The sequence below is a fragment of the Marmota marmota genome, unplaced genomic scaffold (genome assembly GCF_001458135.2).
Source record: "Marmota marmota marmota unplaced genomic scaffold, marMar, whole genome shotgun sequence".
In the NCBI taxonomy this organism is placed as follows: Eukaryota; Metazoa; Chordata; class Mammalia; order Rodentia; family Sciuridae; genus Marmota; species Marmota marmota.
Window position 1 is genome coordinate 42,709,941 of NW_026000093.1, and position 14,544 is coordinate 42,724,484.

At 48.3% G+C, this 14,544-nt stretch overlaps 1 protein-coding gene across 1 annotated transcript in view; it reads right to left on the reverse strand.

The window, feature by feature from the left end:
• The window catches only part of Gdf6 (growth differentiation factor 6), an 18,653-nt gene extending 4,125 nt beyond the window's left edge, over positions 1–14,528 (reverse strand). Inside the window, exon 1 of the mRNA XM_015485767.2 lies at positions 13,983–14,528. Coding sequence (XP_015341253.1) covers positions 13,983–14,403 — 421 coding nt within the window. The 5' untranslated portion in view covers positions 14,404–14,528. The remainder of the gene's footprint in view (positions 1–13,982) is intronic.
• Positions 14,529–14,544: the final 16 nt, after the last annotated feature.

Consider the following 14,544-nt stretch of genomic DNA (forward strand, 5'->3'; position numbering starts at 1 on the left):
CCCCCCCCCCCCAAATTCAGGGTCACATTGCTGCCATCGGGCAGTTTTGCTGAGGCATTTAGGCCCAAAACATTGCAGACAGAAGGAAGAGCTGCTATGTGATTTCCTTTCTTCTCTTTCTTTCATTTCTTCCTTCCTTCCTTACCAACAAATAAAAGTAGTGAGGCTTTCAAAAAATATGGTTGGGGTGGGAGGGAATAAACAAACATGCACACCAGACATTCATTGAGAAGTACCTGCAGTCAATGAGAAATAGATATACATGGAAGAAAAAAACCTTAACTATGTACAATTACACACACACACACACACGCATACACACAGAGTGATATCCCCCCCCTTCCTTTCCTTACACCCAATATGAAATTTCCTTGATTTGTAGCTAGACCTGAAGACAAGTTGTTGTTGTTGTTGTTGTTGTTGTTGTTACAAGTGAGAAAAAGAAATTTGGGACATATAGAGGGCAGCAGGCTTTAAAAATCCAAGGCAAATTCTTCTGAACCAAGACAAAATTGGACTCCTTTTTGACACATTTGTGCATGAAGCCAACCCACTTCAATGTGCAAAGCGGAAAGCTAACCAGATTTTCCTGGGCTGCCTTCCCATAAAATATTTACAACCCAGCAAATACAAAAATCCCCAAAGCCCCTAGCTTTCCCCAGAAGCTAGTAAAGTTTGGGTCGATTTCAATAGTAAAAGTGTCACTGGGTCCTGATCCGACCCTCAGTGCCTGTCCAGATGTAGCCCAGGGCCATGGACTCTGGAGCCTCAGCCACACCCAGTCAGCACTCTGGGCTGACTGCAGGACCCGATGCCCCTCTCTAACACACATGCCCTGACCTGAGACAGAGCTGCGGGAAGGGTAAGAGAGGTGAAAAGGGAAAAGCTGCTAGAGGCAGTTGATTTATGGAAGCCAAGACCTTCAAACCAGCCAGGGTCACATTAACATCAGGGGGAATTCAGCATACTTTCTTCTTAAGAGAAAACTGTGACTGACTATGCTTAGCCATTGCCCAGATTTCTGGACCTATTGCCATAGACTTCACTTCCATACCTCCCCACTAAACCCACCAGTGAGGGCTGTGATGACAGGGACAACCCTCAGGCATTTGCTGTACAAGTTAAATGTTGTGAGGACTGGCATGATTCTAATTGTTACTTTATTAACCTCAGTTTTATAAGGTATTATATTGTATAAGGTATTTGTATTGTTCTCACACTACAGATGGGCAAACCAAGTCTTTGAGAAATTAATTATCCAAAGTCAGGATATGGTGATGCTGAGATCCATTTTTCAGTCTATTTAGTTCCAGAGTTGGAATTTTTAGTCCCTAAGCCCCAGTGCCTCATCACTGTAGTCCAGGTATTGGAATCTAGAAGCAGCCAATAGTGGCCAGGGTTTTAGGGAAGGAGAACACAATCCATACTTGATAGGAACAAAACCTGACCTCCCTTAGGAAGTCATTTCCATCTCTGTTTACATAACTCTTGAGATAGTCTGTCACTAACTGGAGAGCATTAGTCAGGGATAAAGAAGAATGATGTATTTATTTCTCTCCCGTGCAACATGGACAGATCAGCCTGCTTTTGTTATCATTTTTTTAAAAGTGTGGGCTGATAAATGGTTAGTGCATGGTGGAATCAAAACTGAGGCAAACATCTCTAGCAAAAGGCACTTACTGATTCTACAACCTTGGGATTTCTAATAATCTTTCTAGCAAGACCAGTCCACATTTACCCTTTCAAGGACACTGAGAAGAATGCAAATGGAGCCTTCCACTTCCATCCTGCTCCCTTCTCTTCCCACTCCAGGAGCATCCCACACTTCCAGGGGTCTCACCTACATGCATGTGGACCTTTAGCCCATAGATCTCTGCATCCCAGCCCAACAGACACACATGCACAACAGTAGTATGGTTCTCTCTTGGGAGAATAGACCTGCTAAAGAAGCCCTCCAGGTATTGGAAGTGGTCTCAGGGATATTTTTGCAAGCATTTTGTGGCCCAAGTATCTAGAGGTTGGTCTAGAATATTGGCTTTCAAAGCTGCTAATCCTGCAATGGTCCCTACATCTACAACACAATCACAGAGAAACATTAGAAACGCTAATTATCTCAGGCCCCAGAGGTTTGAGGTGTATTTCTAATGAGCCCCAAGGTGGTGCTGATTCTGCAAGTCCAGGGAATCACACTTTGAGAGCCCCTAGTGTAGGAGGGTATGTCTCCTGGGCTTCTTGGATTCCCTGCTCTATGGGACACCACATAGGGAGGGGTATTATTGAAGGAAGGGAAAAAACAAGGCCCTCTAAAGCACTGAGCCAAAAGCAGGGTCTTAAGCTGGTATCTCTCTCAGCTCTTTCCTGGACCCCACAGCTACCTTCATATTTTTAAAATCCTTTCAACCACATCATCTCTCACTAGGTCTCTAGAATTCTAAACAGAGGGTCCATGAAGGTGGCTGCTCTACACAGATCCCCTACAGACCACATTCCCCACCTGCCTGAACCTGCTCTGGAGCCATGCATCACAGAAATAGTCCAGAGGAGGCCTTGCCCTGGGTAATGTATGTATCACCATGCTCTGTAACCTGTAGACACTTTACCTGCAGACCCGGCTTCACAAAGGCTGGCCCAGGTACCATGGATCACCTGTGTGCAGGAACCTGGCCCTTCCCACTGCCTTGCAAAAACGACCTCTCCCACTAAGTCCTATGTAAATGAGGAGTAATGTCATAAAATGACTCCATCCCTTAACTAGACTGCACTTTCATTTCAAACTCTGTGGCACTTACATCCTGGAAATGAATCCTAAGCTTTAGGCCTTTAAATTGAAAATGATCAGTAATACACCCTGGGAGTTTTGTATTTTGCTTTTAATTTGAATTGTTACAACAAAGCTCATACGCCCAGTTAACTCAGTGTTTGCTGAGTATTAGACATAGTGACCTTTCAAGTTATAGTTGCTGGATTTATTTATCCTTTCTCCCTGGGAGGTGAGTAGAGACAGGAGGAAGAGAGAAAGAAAAGAAGGAAGAAACAAATCACTGGCATATTTGAATAAAATCCTTCATAACATGGAAAGCAAAGTTAGCAAAAGACTAAGAGCTCCTCATAGATACAGTTCTGGTGTGCAGTTAATTAAAAAAAATAATAATTAAATAAACAAAATAGGAGAGAGAGTTTGTTCAAAGGTACAATGTTTCCAATAGGCAAAATGAATGTAAGTTAAAAATACAAAATTTGGCAGGGCGTGGTGGCACAGGTTGCAATCCCAGTAACTCTGGGAGGCTGAGACAGGATGATCATAGCAAGTTCAAGGCCAGCCTCAGCAATTTAGCCAGGCCCTAAACAACTTACAGAGACCCTGTCCCAAATAAAAATAAATAAAAGGGTGGGGATGTAGTTCATTGGTAAATCTCCCCTGAGTTCAATCCCTAGTACCAAAAAAAAAAGGGGGTGGGGGTTATAAAAGATTAAAGAAGAAAACATGTGAGGGAACAAAAAAGGAACTAATTACTTACAAGGTAGATACCAATTTGCCCATGTTAACTGAAGAAATTGGCTTAGAAGGGTTAGAGCACCTGTCCATGGTCACAGCATGTGGCTGGAGGAAGCCAGAGAAGCAAACATCTGAGCAGAAAGGAAGATGCCTATGGTGCCGCCGACCAGACTCCCAGAAACCCAGCCCCAGGGCAGCCAGAGGGAGACTGCACAGCATCACTGAGGTGGCCCCGCCCAGGTGCCTCCTGTAGAAGACTGCTCCCTGAGCCAGTCAGCAGTGGGTTTCCAAAAACCTGAAACTTCCTTTGGTTGGAGACTTGGGGACACAAGGGCAGGCACTGCATTTCCCCCAAGACATCACTGGGGTATGTACGCAGCTACTGACCAGATGGCAGGACGACCCAGCAGACCTAATCAGCCACACAGTCACACCTCCGACCCACATACCCTGAGGCACAGATCCTGTGACTAGGCAACAGCTCAGCCTGAGAAAGCCTTTCCCACCCGACACACCTAAACCGGGATGGGGGGTTGAGAATAATCACTCATCAAAGGAAACCTCAGAAGTCTTTGCTGCTAAGCCTTTCCCACTCCCTCATGTTAGAGCCAGCAGCATCACTGAGCATCATGATAGACACATGCTGGGAGCTTTTAGGGCATTTTTTACTGAGTCCTTCTTGCAAGCATTAGAGATAATTCTTGTTTTTAATATATATATATATAATATATATATTACATACATACATATATATGTATGTATGTATGTGTATATATATACATACACATACATACATACATATATATATATATATATGATCGTATTTATTTATATGCAATGCTAACAATCAAACCCAGTGCCTTACACATACTAGGCAAGCACTCTACCACTGAGATACAACCCCAGCCTCTAGAGATCAATCTTACTGTTATACTCATTTCTAGATGAGGAAACTGAAGCTCTTAGAGGTATCTCAACTCACCCATTGTCTCCCAACTAGTAAGGGACAGTTAGGGGAAGTGCTGAAGTTCCCAATTTCAAACCTGGAACCCCAGTCCTGAGGTCACATCTTTTAACATGGGTCCTGATTGGACAGTAGAGCAGAAGAAAGGGGAAACAGGATGAATGTGTGTTCATCCTAGATGTAATCAACATGGGTGGGCTGGGTTTCCCTAGCCTCCTCCCTTTTCTTTAGCAGAAGGAAGACTTTCAAGCTCAGAATTCACGGCCATGTTTGGAGTCATTTCTCCCCTAGGTATCTCAGCTTCAGCACTGCCCTGAGATATTATCAGGTTGGAAAACAAGCCAACGTATGAGATGAGTGAAAATGAACCACCAGTCCCTACCCCTGGAAAGTCAAGACCTCTCAGAGCACTCGGTGCTTCAACTATTTACTGTACACCTGGGATACCATTATTTCCTAGGTATCCCCTGAGGATGGACATAGTCCTGAGTCAGGCCCTATTAAGATCTCAGCCTTGTGAAATAATGGCCATTTCCTAAGCATCCTCACCAAATTGGAGAATTTGGGAGCCATCCATACAGTTCACCCTTTCCAGAGTGTTCTTGCTTGACCCCAGTACTCTTGCTTAACTTACTAGCCTACTAATTGTAATAGCAAATACCCATAATAGCACTATGTGCTGGGCATGATCTAAATTCTTTTAATCCTCAAAATCACCTATAATCTGGCCATGACACACAGAATATACCAACTGAAATTTCATGCCATACACCATAAAATTGTACAATTGTTGTGTCAATTAAAGTAAAAAAAAAATTTTCAAAAACTTGCCTCTGAAAAAAAGTATTACTATAAACAAAAACATAGGAATCTAAAGAGTAAACTAGCCCAAGATAGTAGGTGGTAGAACCAGCAGCTTAGCTCCAGTATCTGCCTCTGCTCTCCGTGTCCCAGCCCTTGATGTCTGTGCCTCAGTGTCTTAGCTCTTACATACTTCCCATGCCTGGAAGGAGGAAGGGCTTCTCCCCTAGTCTGCAGAATCACTCATTTCCTAATCAGCAGAACTGAAGAAATTTCACAATAAGACTTTTGAAAAAGAACTTACAAGGAAAGAATTTTCTCATCTACAAAACGGTGATTATAATTACAGCTCACAGGGCCACGGGGCAGGGCAAAGGAGATAAGTGTGAATAATTTCTGGAGAAGTTATACACGTGTTAGTTACTACTGACAATGTGAAATGAGCATAGGAATTGACTATGTGACAAAAATTTCAATCCTGATCTGTGACCTAGTGACTTGGTGACATTGGTTAGACTAGGTTACATAATCTATCCCAGACTCATATGTCTCCTCTGTAAAGTGGGAGAACCACTGCTCCCTTGCAGGATCATTGCAAAGGTCAGAGTCAAGGCACCCAGGGGTCACAGTTCATGGAACATCCCCAGAAATGCAGCCAAAATTACTATAACTACCCAACATCATGGTAGGAAGAGGTGGAGCTGTCCTTTTCTTGGTCTCCTTTAGGAGATGTGATTCAGTTCTCTCCACAAGATATCCAGAAGTGAATGGATGTAAGGCACTGCTGGGCATCATGGACAAAGAAAGCATCAGGTGCGTCCTGTTCCTGTTCTTCCTGATCAGAGGAGGTCCAGTGAAGGTCAAGGCTCAGCTGGACTGCAGCCTTGTTCCTATTATACTGATTCTTCTCCATCCTGTCATGACATTTCTGACACTGCTGTCCCTTCCACAATGCCAGGTGACCAAGGACCTCTACCCCATCTCATCAAGGATTGGGTCTTTCTGCAATTTTCTCCTGGGGTGTGGGAAACAAAGCTGGCCCGTGTACTAACTCATAAGACTAGAGGGCAGGGGCAGGGGCAGGGGCAGGAGCAGGGGCAGCCCCCCGGGTGGCCCTGGACTTCCTCTCTCTTCTCTTGGCAACTTTTCTGGTGCCTGGTCTACAGTCTTTCCTGGGTAGGGAAAGGATGTTCCTCATCCTCACCTGACAAAGGCCACTGACATGTTGGGGCAGCACGTGTGGAAATGAATGACCCTATGGCTGCAGCACCCTGTGGTGAGACTGGAACCTGCTGCCGGTCAGCTAGGGAGATTGTCTTGGTGGGTCTGTACCCCTTCACCGCCACCCTCTCACTGGCCCAGCTTTTCTCCAGGTCTCTGGCTTTCTCAGTGCCTTCCCCAAATACTTGGCCTGCATTCCGTTCCTCAGCTTCTGCTCTCTTTCCAAAGACCAGAAAGGCTCAAGGTGTGTCCTCTTCCACTGAATTTCTGCTTTTCCCGTCCTCTCGCCCTGGCCTGGTAGATCTACACCCTACACACCATGAGCCTGAGCTTTGTAGACCCCGTGGGCTAAGCGGTTCTGGTAGTCTGAGTCCCATGGAGAAATTCCATCAAGCTACGGATCATCATGAGGCAAACATGTGAAGCTTGGGTGGAAAGAAGGGAAAGGGCACCTTGGCTCCCAAACAGAAGTAAACACAACTGCACGCGTTCGCTGCGGAGCCCTAGCAAGATTTCCACGGAGGCAACTCCAACCCCACTGGCACTGATTTTTGGCGGACGACAAGGGCCGGGGACAGACCTTTTCCCTGAGCACAGAATACATCCAGCAGAAGCCACCTTTTGTCGCTAGAGGGTAAGACATATTCATTTACAAAGTAGTTTGTATGAACTTTGCCAGTGAAAATTTTCTGGGCTCTCTCTTTCTTGGTGGGCGGTGACAGAAGAACCAGAAAAGAAGAGCCAAGATTGAAGACAATGCCCCAGGCATCTGTCGTCTCATCGCGGTCAAACCCTGGGCTCCGGACTATTGCGGCTCAAATATTCGTTTGATAACACAGCAAATCAAAATCAATCAGAAGCTCGTCCCCCAACCTTCCCTCACACCTTGCTGCCTCATGCAAGCCGCCTCTGCTCTGCCCAGGAGTTTCGGCAGGTCGCCGCCCCTGGATAAGGTGCTGGGCCCGACCAAGGTGATTTGCTAGGGTGAACTTCCTTGAAGGGTCCACAAGTAGCCAAGGGGAGCATCACGGGCACTCTAAGAAGGGCTCTGGGGGCGGGAGGTTTTCTCAGTCCAATAGCCGCCTTTGGCGCTGGAACACGACCAGGTCGCTTGGCTTGCAGGCTTCAGATGAAAAGTAAAAGATGCCCTCCCCAACCAGCACTGAGGTTGCAGGTAGAGGGAGGGGTTCACACTGGCATGCAGTCGTGGGCAGACTGTTGGGCTTTCAGCGCTTTGTGGTACTGCTCAGGAGAAACTGCAGTGATGTGTTCTTTAAGGTGCTGAACTGGGTCCAGACTCAGAAGTAAGGAATCGTGGCAAGCCCGCGTGAGAGGTGGATCTTGGTCTGACTTCCGAAACAACGAAACAAAGTGGCAAAATGAGATTCTTGTTGTTAACTGTAGGCGGTAGCCTCGAATTTTTTTCAATTTCTCTCCCCAAGGAGCCTCCAAGCGGCGGTCGTCGCGGAAGTCGGGAAGGGGCTGTTTGCCTGGAAACCAGGTTTGCAACGCAGGAGCACCGATTTCCCTAGTCTCCTAGGCTATTTAGGGATGATCCCATCCCACCCCGAAGACAACCCTCTGCTCTTCTGCTCAAACTCAGCACCAACTTGTGCCAGAGGCCAGCCCCTCTCGTCACTTGCACGCCCACTATCTGGTCCTTAAACCAGGCCCCGCCCCCAGGCTCGCGGGCCACTGGCTGAGCAGCGCGCGCTCCTCCAGAAATGGTCGCGGCCCGCAAGCGGCGGGTCTGCTCCAAGATCCTGCAGCTCTTCACTCCAAACGTACCTATCCGTCGGCCTCCAGCAGTGCGTGCCAATAGACAGTCCTAGAAGATGGAGGACGGCAACCTTGGCACCGTTCGACCCACAAGGACCTGCTTAATTCCAACGAACAGGAGATACTATTTAACAGACTTTAAGCTTAAAAATAAACAGGACGTGGGGAGAGAGTGGGGGAATGCCACGCAGTGAGTGAGATGGATACACATCCCCGCTTCCCACACCCCAAGGGTTCGGTTCAATTCTGTCCTCTCATCTAAAGAAAGCATTGTTGGATCCAGATTACTCAATACTCGAAGGATTATCGAACTAATTAATGCCTTTCACTTTAGCTGAAAGCCACCAGGAGTTATTGTTGATTTGCCCTGGGTAGTTCGAAGCATTCAGCAGTCCTGGCAGGAAGCAAAAGTTCGGCTTCAACCCTATTTCTAACATACTCCCTGCCCCCAACCTCTCTATTCCGTTCCCTCCCCACCACCTCCCCCAGGAAGATGCACCACCATTGGTGAGGTATGCTGGTATCCCCAGGACTCCTGCTAGGAAAAACAGGAGTTTTTTATATACTTGGGCCTCCATCAGTGCAGCACCCCGCATTCCCAGAGGATCCAGGCAGCATGCGTCCTCTGTGATAGGAGAGTTTTCAGGTCCCGAATCTGTTGGGTGGGGGGCGAGGGGGAGTAGTTGTCACAAGGCCTGCAGTAGGCTGTGGCTTGGGTGGATTTTAATTATTTTCTCTCAATGTACAGAAATGTTGATCCCCTCCCCCACCAGCAACTCCACTGCACAAACTCCCAGAGGCCTGACAGCCTCCACAGTTGAGGAAAACACACAATGTCCTCCTCAGATTAGCCTCTCTGGCTGCCAAAGAGGCTCACCAAGAATGCCGGTGCAACCTGCCTTCTCCCTGCAGAAGTTTTTAGCTTCTTGATTTTCCTTGTAAGGAGTCTCTTATGGCCTTATGGATGGGGATGACTATAACTGATACAAATAAGGCCATGGGCAAGGAGTTGGTTTGTGGCCTTTAAGGTAGAACCATTCTATCTAGAAGAATAGAACAAACTTCTAGTTTAAGGCTTCCTCCCCTCTCCCCCTAGGCTTTTCCCAGAACCCTGTGGTTCACCGGCGGGAGGAGCATCTTGAACCTGGACTTCCTTACAGACTCCGCACTGGTGATCCTGCCCGCGCGCTCTCACAAGCACACACTTGAACACTTAGCAAGACTTTCCCAAGGTTGTTCCCTCTTTCCGGGGAAATAAAGCCTAGATTGGAACCTTCTGCCGGCTTCCTCACTTGGCCGTCTGGTCTGAATTAGTGTTTTTATAAGGGACTCAAACAAATCGAATACAAGGTCACCAAATAATTAACAGTTGCGAATTCCCTCCGTCCCCATTAAAATACTTCCTTGCTTATATTTCATTTTCCGTTTGCCAACGACAACAGGGTCCCGACAAAAGCGCTTCGGCGTTGATTACACCATTCTGCGGCCCAGGTCCACCCAGAAACCCGCTGTTTTGCATAAACATGATGTACTAGACGAACTTCAGTCGTGGAGGGAACTATGTGTCTTTGAATGTCCTCGGGGCAGAAGGCCTATCCTCAGCATTGTCCTGCCCTACCCCCTGATAATCACGATCCACGGGGTAACTGGAAAAGTCAACATGCAATTAGCAGCAGAATCTCTGGAGAGTCATTTCTAGGTGTCAATTTCCTCAAGGATGTTCCGACTTCGTTTTGGTTTTTATCTATTCCTCACTGGCTCCTTTTTAAGACCATTGTTGTAAAAACAACAACAAAAATTTAAATTAAAGAATATTCTCATTTCAAAGCCATCTGGAAATCTAACTCAGCAATACTTTTTATACTCATTTTGTTTCCTTCATCCTTGAGAGTTTTTTTTTTTTTTTCTTATATGGTGCTTATATAAGCTTGCAATTCTAAGTCAGTCTCTCTCTCTCTCTCTCTCTCTCTCTCTCTCTCTCTCTCTCTCTCTCTCCTCCATCCCTCAGCCCAGTTGAATTCTTTCATAGAAGTTCTAATTGTCTGTTTTTCCCAGGCCCCAGCATTGGGAGCCTGGGGCTCCAGTACTAATGTCGTTTTTAATGAGTGATTTCATGAGCTAACTGTAATTTTGCTATATCCAGTTGATCCATTCTGATCTTTTGCCTGCACTGATACACATACAGGCACATGCTTTCTCATCTTTATGAATACAAACTCACTTTTAAGGCACAATAAAGGCATTTTTAAAAGATCAGGGATCTAATGAGTTTTGTGCCTCTGTTAAAATAAATATAAGAAGAAGCCAGGTACAACACAAATTCAGACCTTTAAATTTAACGTTGCATGAGAACTCCTAACTAGTTTTTTAAAGACTAGAGTGGAATATTAGGCCACAAAAATCTCATTTTTTAAAACTTCTTCTTGCCACCATTCTTAAAATCCTCTTTCCCCTTACCTACTCATATAGTGCCCTGTTTTGTATTCAGAGTTTAGTACCTTATATGAATTTTCTCCTCTCACTAGCTAGCTGAGTGACCTTGATCAACTTATTTAACATCTCTGCTTTAATTCACCTGTAAAACAGGGAAGTTACAGGTGAGAATTAAATGTAATAATTCATACAATAGATTTTAGCAGAGGACTTGCCCCACAGCAACAGTTCAATAAATCTTTATCGTTATTATTACCCTTAGATGTTTAAAGAGCAAACCAAAAGGAAGAACTTTTTTTTTTTTTAATCTTGCAATAAGGTCTCCTCATGGAAGTTGGGAGAGGTAGCAGCAGGTGGAATAGTACAGGTGACATCTCAGTTGAGCTAGAGCACTTTTCACTCATTGAGGACAAAGTTAATCTCTTCCATTCTCAACCTCAGGCTTCAGGTATAACTTAGGTTCCCAGGTTAGGAAGGCTTTTGACAAATACTGTGAGTCACTCATGCCTCTTGAACCGGCTTTGGGGCTCCTTCCCTTTCCTTTGCTCCTCCCCTTGGGGGACCCTTGCTCCTCAGAGCCAAGCCTGCCACACTCTTCAGCGATTTAAACATCCCTGAGGCAACACAACTGACCCAGTACTAGGCTGGCCCCTGCTCTTTCCTCCTTGCCCTGCCATCCTTAGGTTGGGGGAGGGGTTGTTGCAGGGTTTGGCGCGTTTAAAAACCCCCGCGTGAGACCGGCGGAAGTCCTCGCCAGGAGCCGGGGATGCGCGCGGCTAGCGGGTCCCTTCCATCACGGGAGACTAGACACCGTTTGATATGTTATGACATGAACCCTCAATTAGATCGCTGAGTTGAAACACTCCAATCAGGGGCCCGATGCTAAGCAAGCCCCGGAAGGTCCAGCCCGAGGTCACCGCCGGTGACACATCAAATCAAAATCAGTGAGAGGGAAAGTGAGGCTTTTCCTTTATCAAGCTAGGGCTGCAGCTAGCAATGTACCCCCTCCTCTGCGCTCCCCTCCCGCCCGCAGCTCCGCACTCCTTCGCCCTTGGGAGGCAAGCGACAATCTGCACCGCCTTCCTAGACAACTAGCTGTGGTTCTTCACGTTTTCTGGGAACTGGGGAGTGGAGGGGACTCAGCTTTTGAAGTTGCGGTTTCAGGAATCAGGCTGCATCTCCCAACCAGTGCAGACCTCTCGCAGCCCCAGCCCTTGATTCTGGGGTTGAAGCTGGACGGACATCTGGGGTTCTGTCCGACTGGCCTAGAGACCTTGGCTCGGGAACAGAAGCCCCCCCAACCCAGGCGCGAAACCAATCCTTTCCTCTGCTTCCCGCGCCCGGTGGTTCACAGAGCGGTGCCCCAGGGTCTGGGATCGGGAGGCTGCAGGGCAAGATACGGTGAAGAGAGTCCGTATCTACAAGGGACACCTCTTCCCCCTTGCCTGAATTCAGAAGGTCTCCATAAGCAGGGTCCCTTGGTCTAGTGCCAAACTCACAGGACACAGCCAGCCAGTCAGGGGTGCGTGCTTGGGGGGGGGGGAGGAGCAAAGATTCTTGCCACTTCCCGGGAAAAGAAAAAGAGCGCCCAACTGCCGGCCAGCCTAGGCCTCCAGGATTTCTTCCCTTAGGGAAGGCCTCTTTAGTTTTCTTTTAGCTTTCTTAGTCTCTCCTTTGGCAAGGTAGAAAAAAGCGGAAAGTTAGAGGACTTGGAGGTAGGGTGGCAGGAGGATGCAGACTAGCAGTGAGAGTAGTACCCGGGCCGGGGACCTAGTTGCAGCACTAAGAAGAAGCCACGTGCCTTTGCAAAAGTGACTTTTGTAAACCTAAAATCGTCATAAAATACATGGCGTTAATTTGCCGTCAGGACCTTTCAGCAGCTCATAATCCCGCTGACCTTGGGCTACAGAGGCGCACGCGGCGTGGGCAGGACCTCCGCGCGCCAGGAACGCGACTGCAAGGTAGAAGTTAAGGGCTCGAGATGCTGTAGAGCCGAGACTGAGAGCCGTTAGCTCGCTTTGAAAAGCTTTAAGAACGCGTGAGCACTCAAGCAGCCATAGCTGAGGTAGTTGAGCAGGCTATTCTGCAGGAACCTCAGGGCTCTCTGGGTTCCTGGGCAGTCCCACTTTCACCCACCTGGAAGCGGAACCCTTAGCGAAGTTAAGTCTGGGGAATGGATAGCTATAGCTGCCTAAATCTCTTCTCATTTCTTGCTTCTCCTTGCCCTTCTCTTTCCCCTTCCTTTCCTTTTCCTCCCTTCCTTTCTTCTCTCTCTAAGCATTATTGTCTCTCCTTGTTAGGAGCGGTGGAATTTCCCCCAGTTTGTGATGGGGGTGGGCCACGAGGTTTCCTCGAAAGCACTAACACGCTGAGGACCTGCGATGGTGGCAAGAAGTGGGTTGCAAGAATTTTCTCAGGCTCCCACTTGTGCACTCGATTTGGCAGAGGCGAAGTGGAGCGGGGGCCCTAGATGCTCAGAGAGAGGAGCTTAGAAGTGTACCCACGTGCATTAAATAGCAACAACTCCTAAACTTAGTGGACCCTCCCCCCAGCCCACCCTTCCACTTGCTGCTACTACTACCTTTGCAGAAACCAGAGGCTCGGAGCCTCTGGGTGCTTGACGCTGGAGGGAGAAAAATGGTAGAAGCCTCTGGGCACGCGACTGGCTGAACACCAGCTGATGATTCCCACACTGGGACACACGGAAAACCCGCGCAGCGTCTGCACCACAGCACAGCCGGACACAGCTAGCTGACTGGCTCCCTCGACGTTTGGACTAGCTGGGGCCGGCTTTTCCCCGGAGCGACTAGAGCTTTGAGCTTTCCATTGCTCACTCGTTCCCTAGGGCCCGCCTGGTCCGTCCCAGTAGTCCGTCCCAGGCCTAGGGCTGCGCGTCCTACACAACCCGAGACCTAGAGGTACAGAGTCCATTATTCCTCGCCCTGACCTCTCTCCATCCCTGGTTGTCTGCCTACCACTTCCCTTCCTTTATGCGTCCTCCACTAGCCAACAGATGAGCGGCCACCACGATGCTTTCTGCAAAAGACGGGGAAGGAAGGAAAGAAAGAAAGAAGGACGGAAGGGAATATTGTAGACTGGAGCAAAATCTGCAGCCGCATTCAGAAACTTACTCAGGCTTTAGAAAAACAATTTAGAAAAGAAAAGAAAGGGGGAAGTGTCCTGAGCGAGAAGGGAATTCACAAATGCAGCTTCCTGCCAGAGCTGGAGCCGCACTCTGGCTGCGGAGCTCCAGCCGGAGAGGACTTGGGCGTCTTCTTTGCCACTTACCTAGTCCTCTGTCTACAAAGCTAGTGATCGTATTAGCCGACTTGGAAGACTGGAAAAAGCTGGCATTGATGCCCAGCTTCTCTGCAATGGAATAAGTTCTGTAGATTGACAGCATGTACTCATGGGGCACCACGCGCGGACCTCGGCCGGGCTGCTCCTGCGCCCGGGTCTGCTGAGACGATTGCCGCTGGGGCTCGTCCTGCGGCCGCGACTGGGGCTCCTGGAGCTCCTGGGGCGTCCGACCCGCGGCATTCTCTCGCGGCACCCGCGGCATCTTCCCTTCCTTGCGGCTCCTTATGCCCTTGGTGGAGTCCAACTCAGCGGAGGACGAGGAGGAGATGGAAGCTTGCTGGAAACCGGGCAAATCCCACAGGAAACTGATGAGGAAAACGGCCCAGAGCAGGACCCTGGGAGTATCCATGGCGAGCAAGTGGCCGTGTTTCCCCAAGAGGCGGCGGCGACGGCGCTGGGCGCGAAGGGCACGGAGTAGCTGGACAGCGGCTGGGGCCCGGCTCCTCGGGCAGACTCCGAGTGCGAAGAGCCGGGTCCCAGGCACACAAAC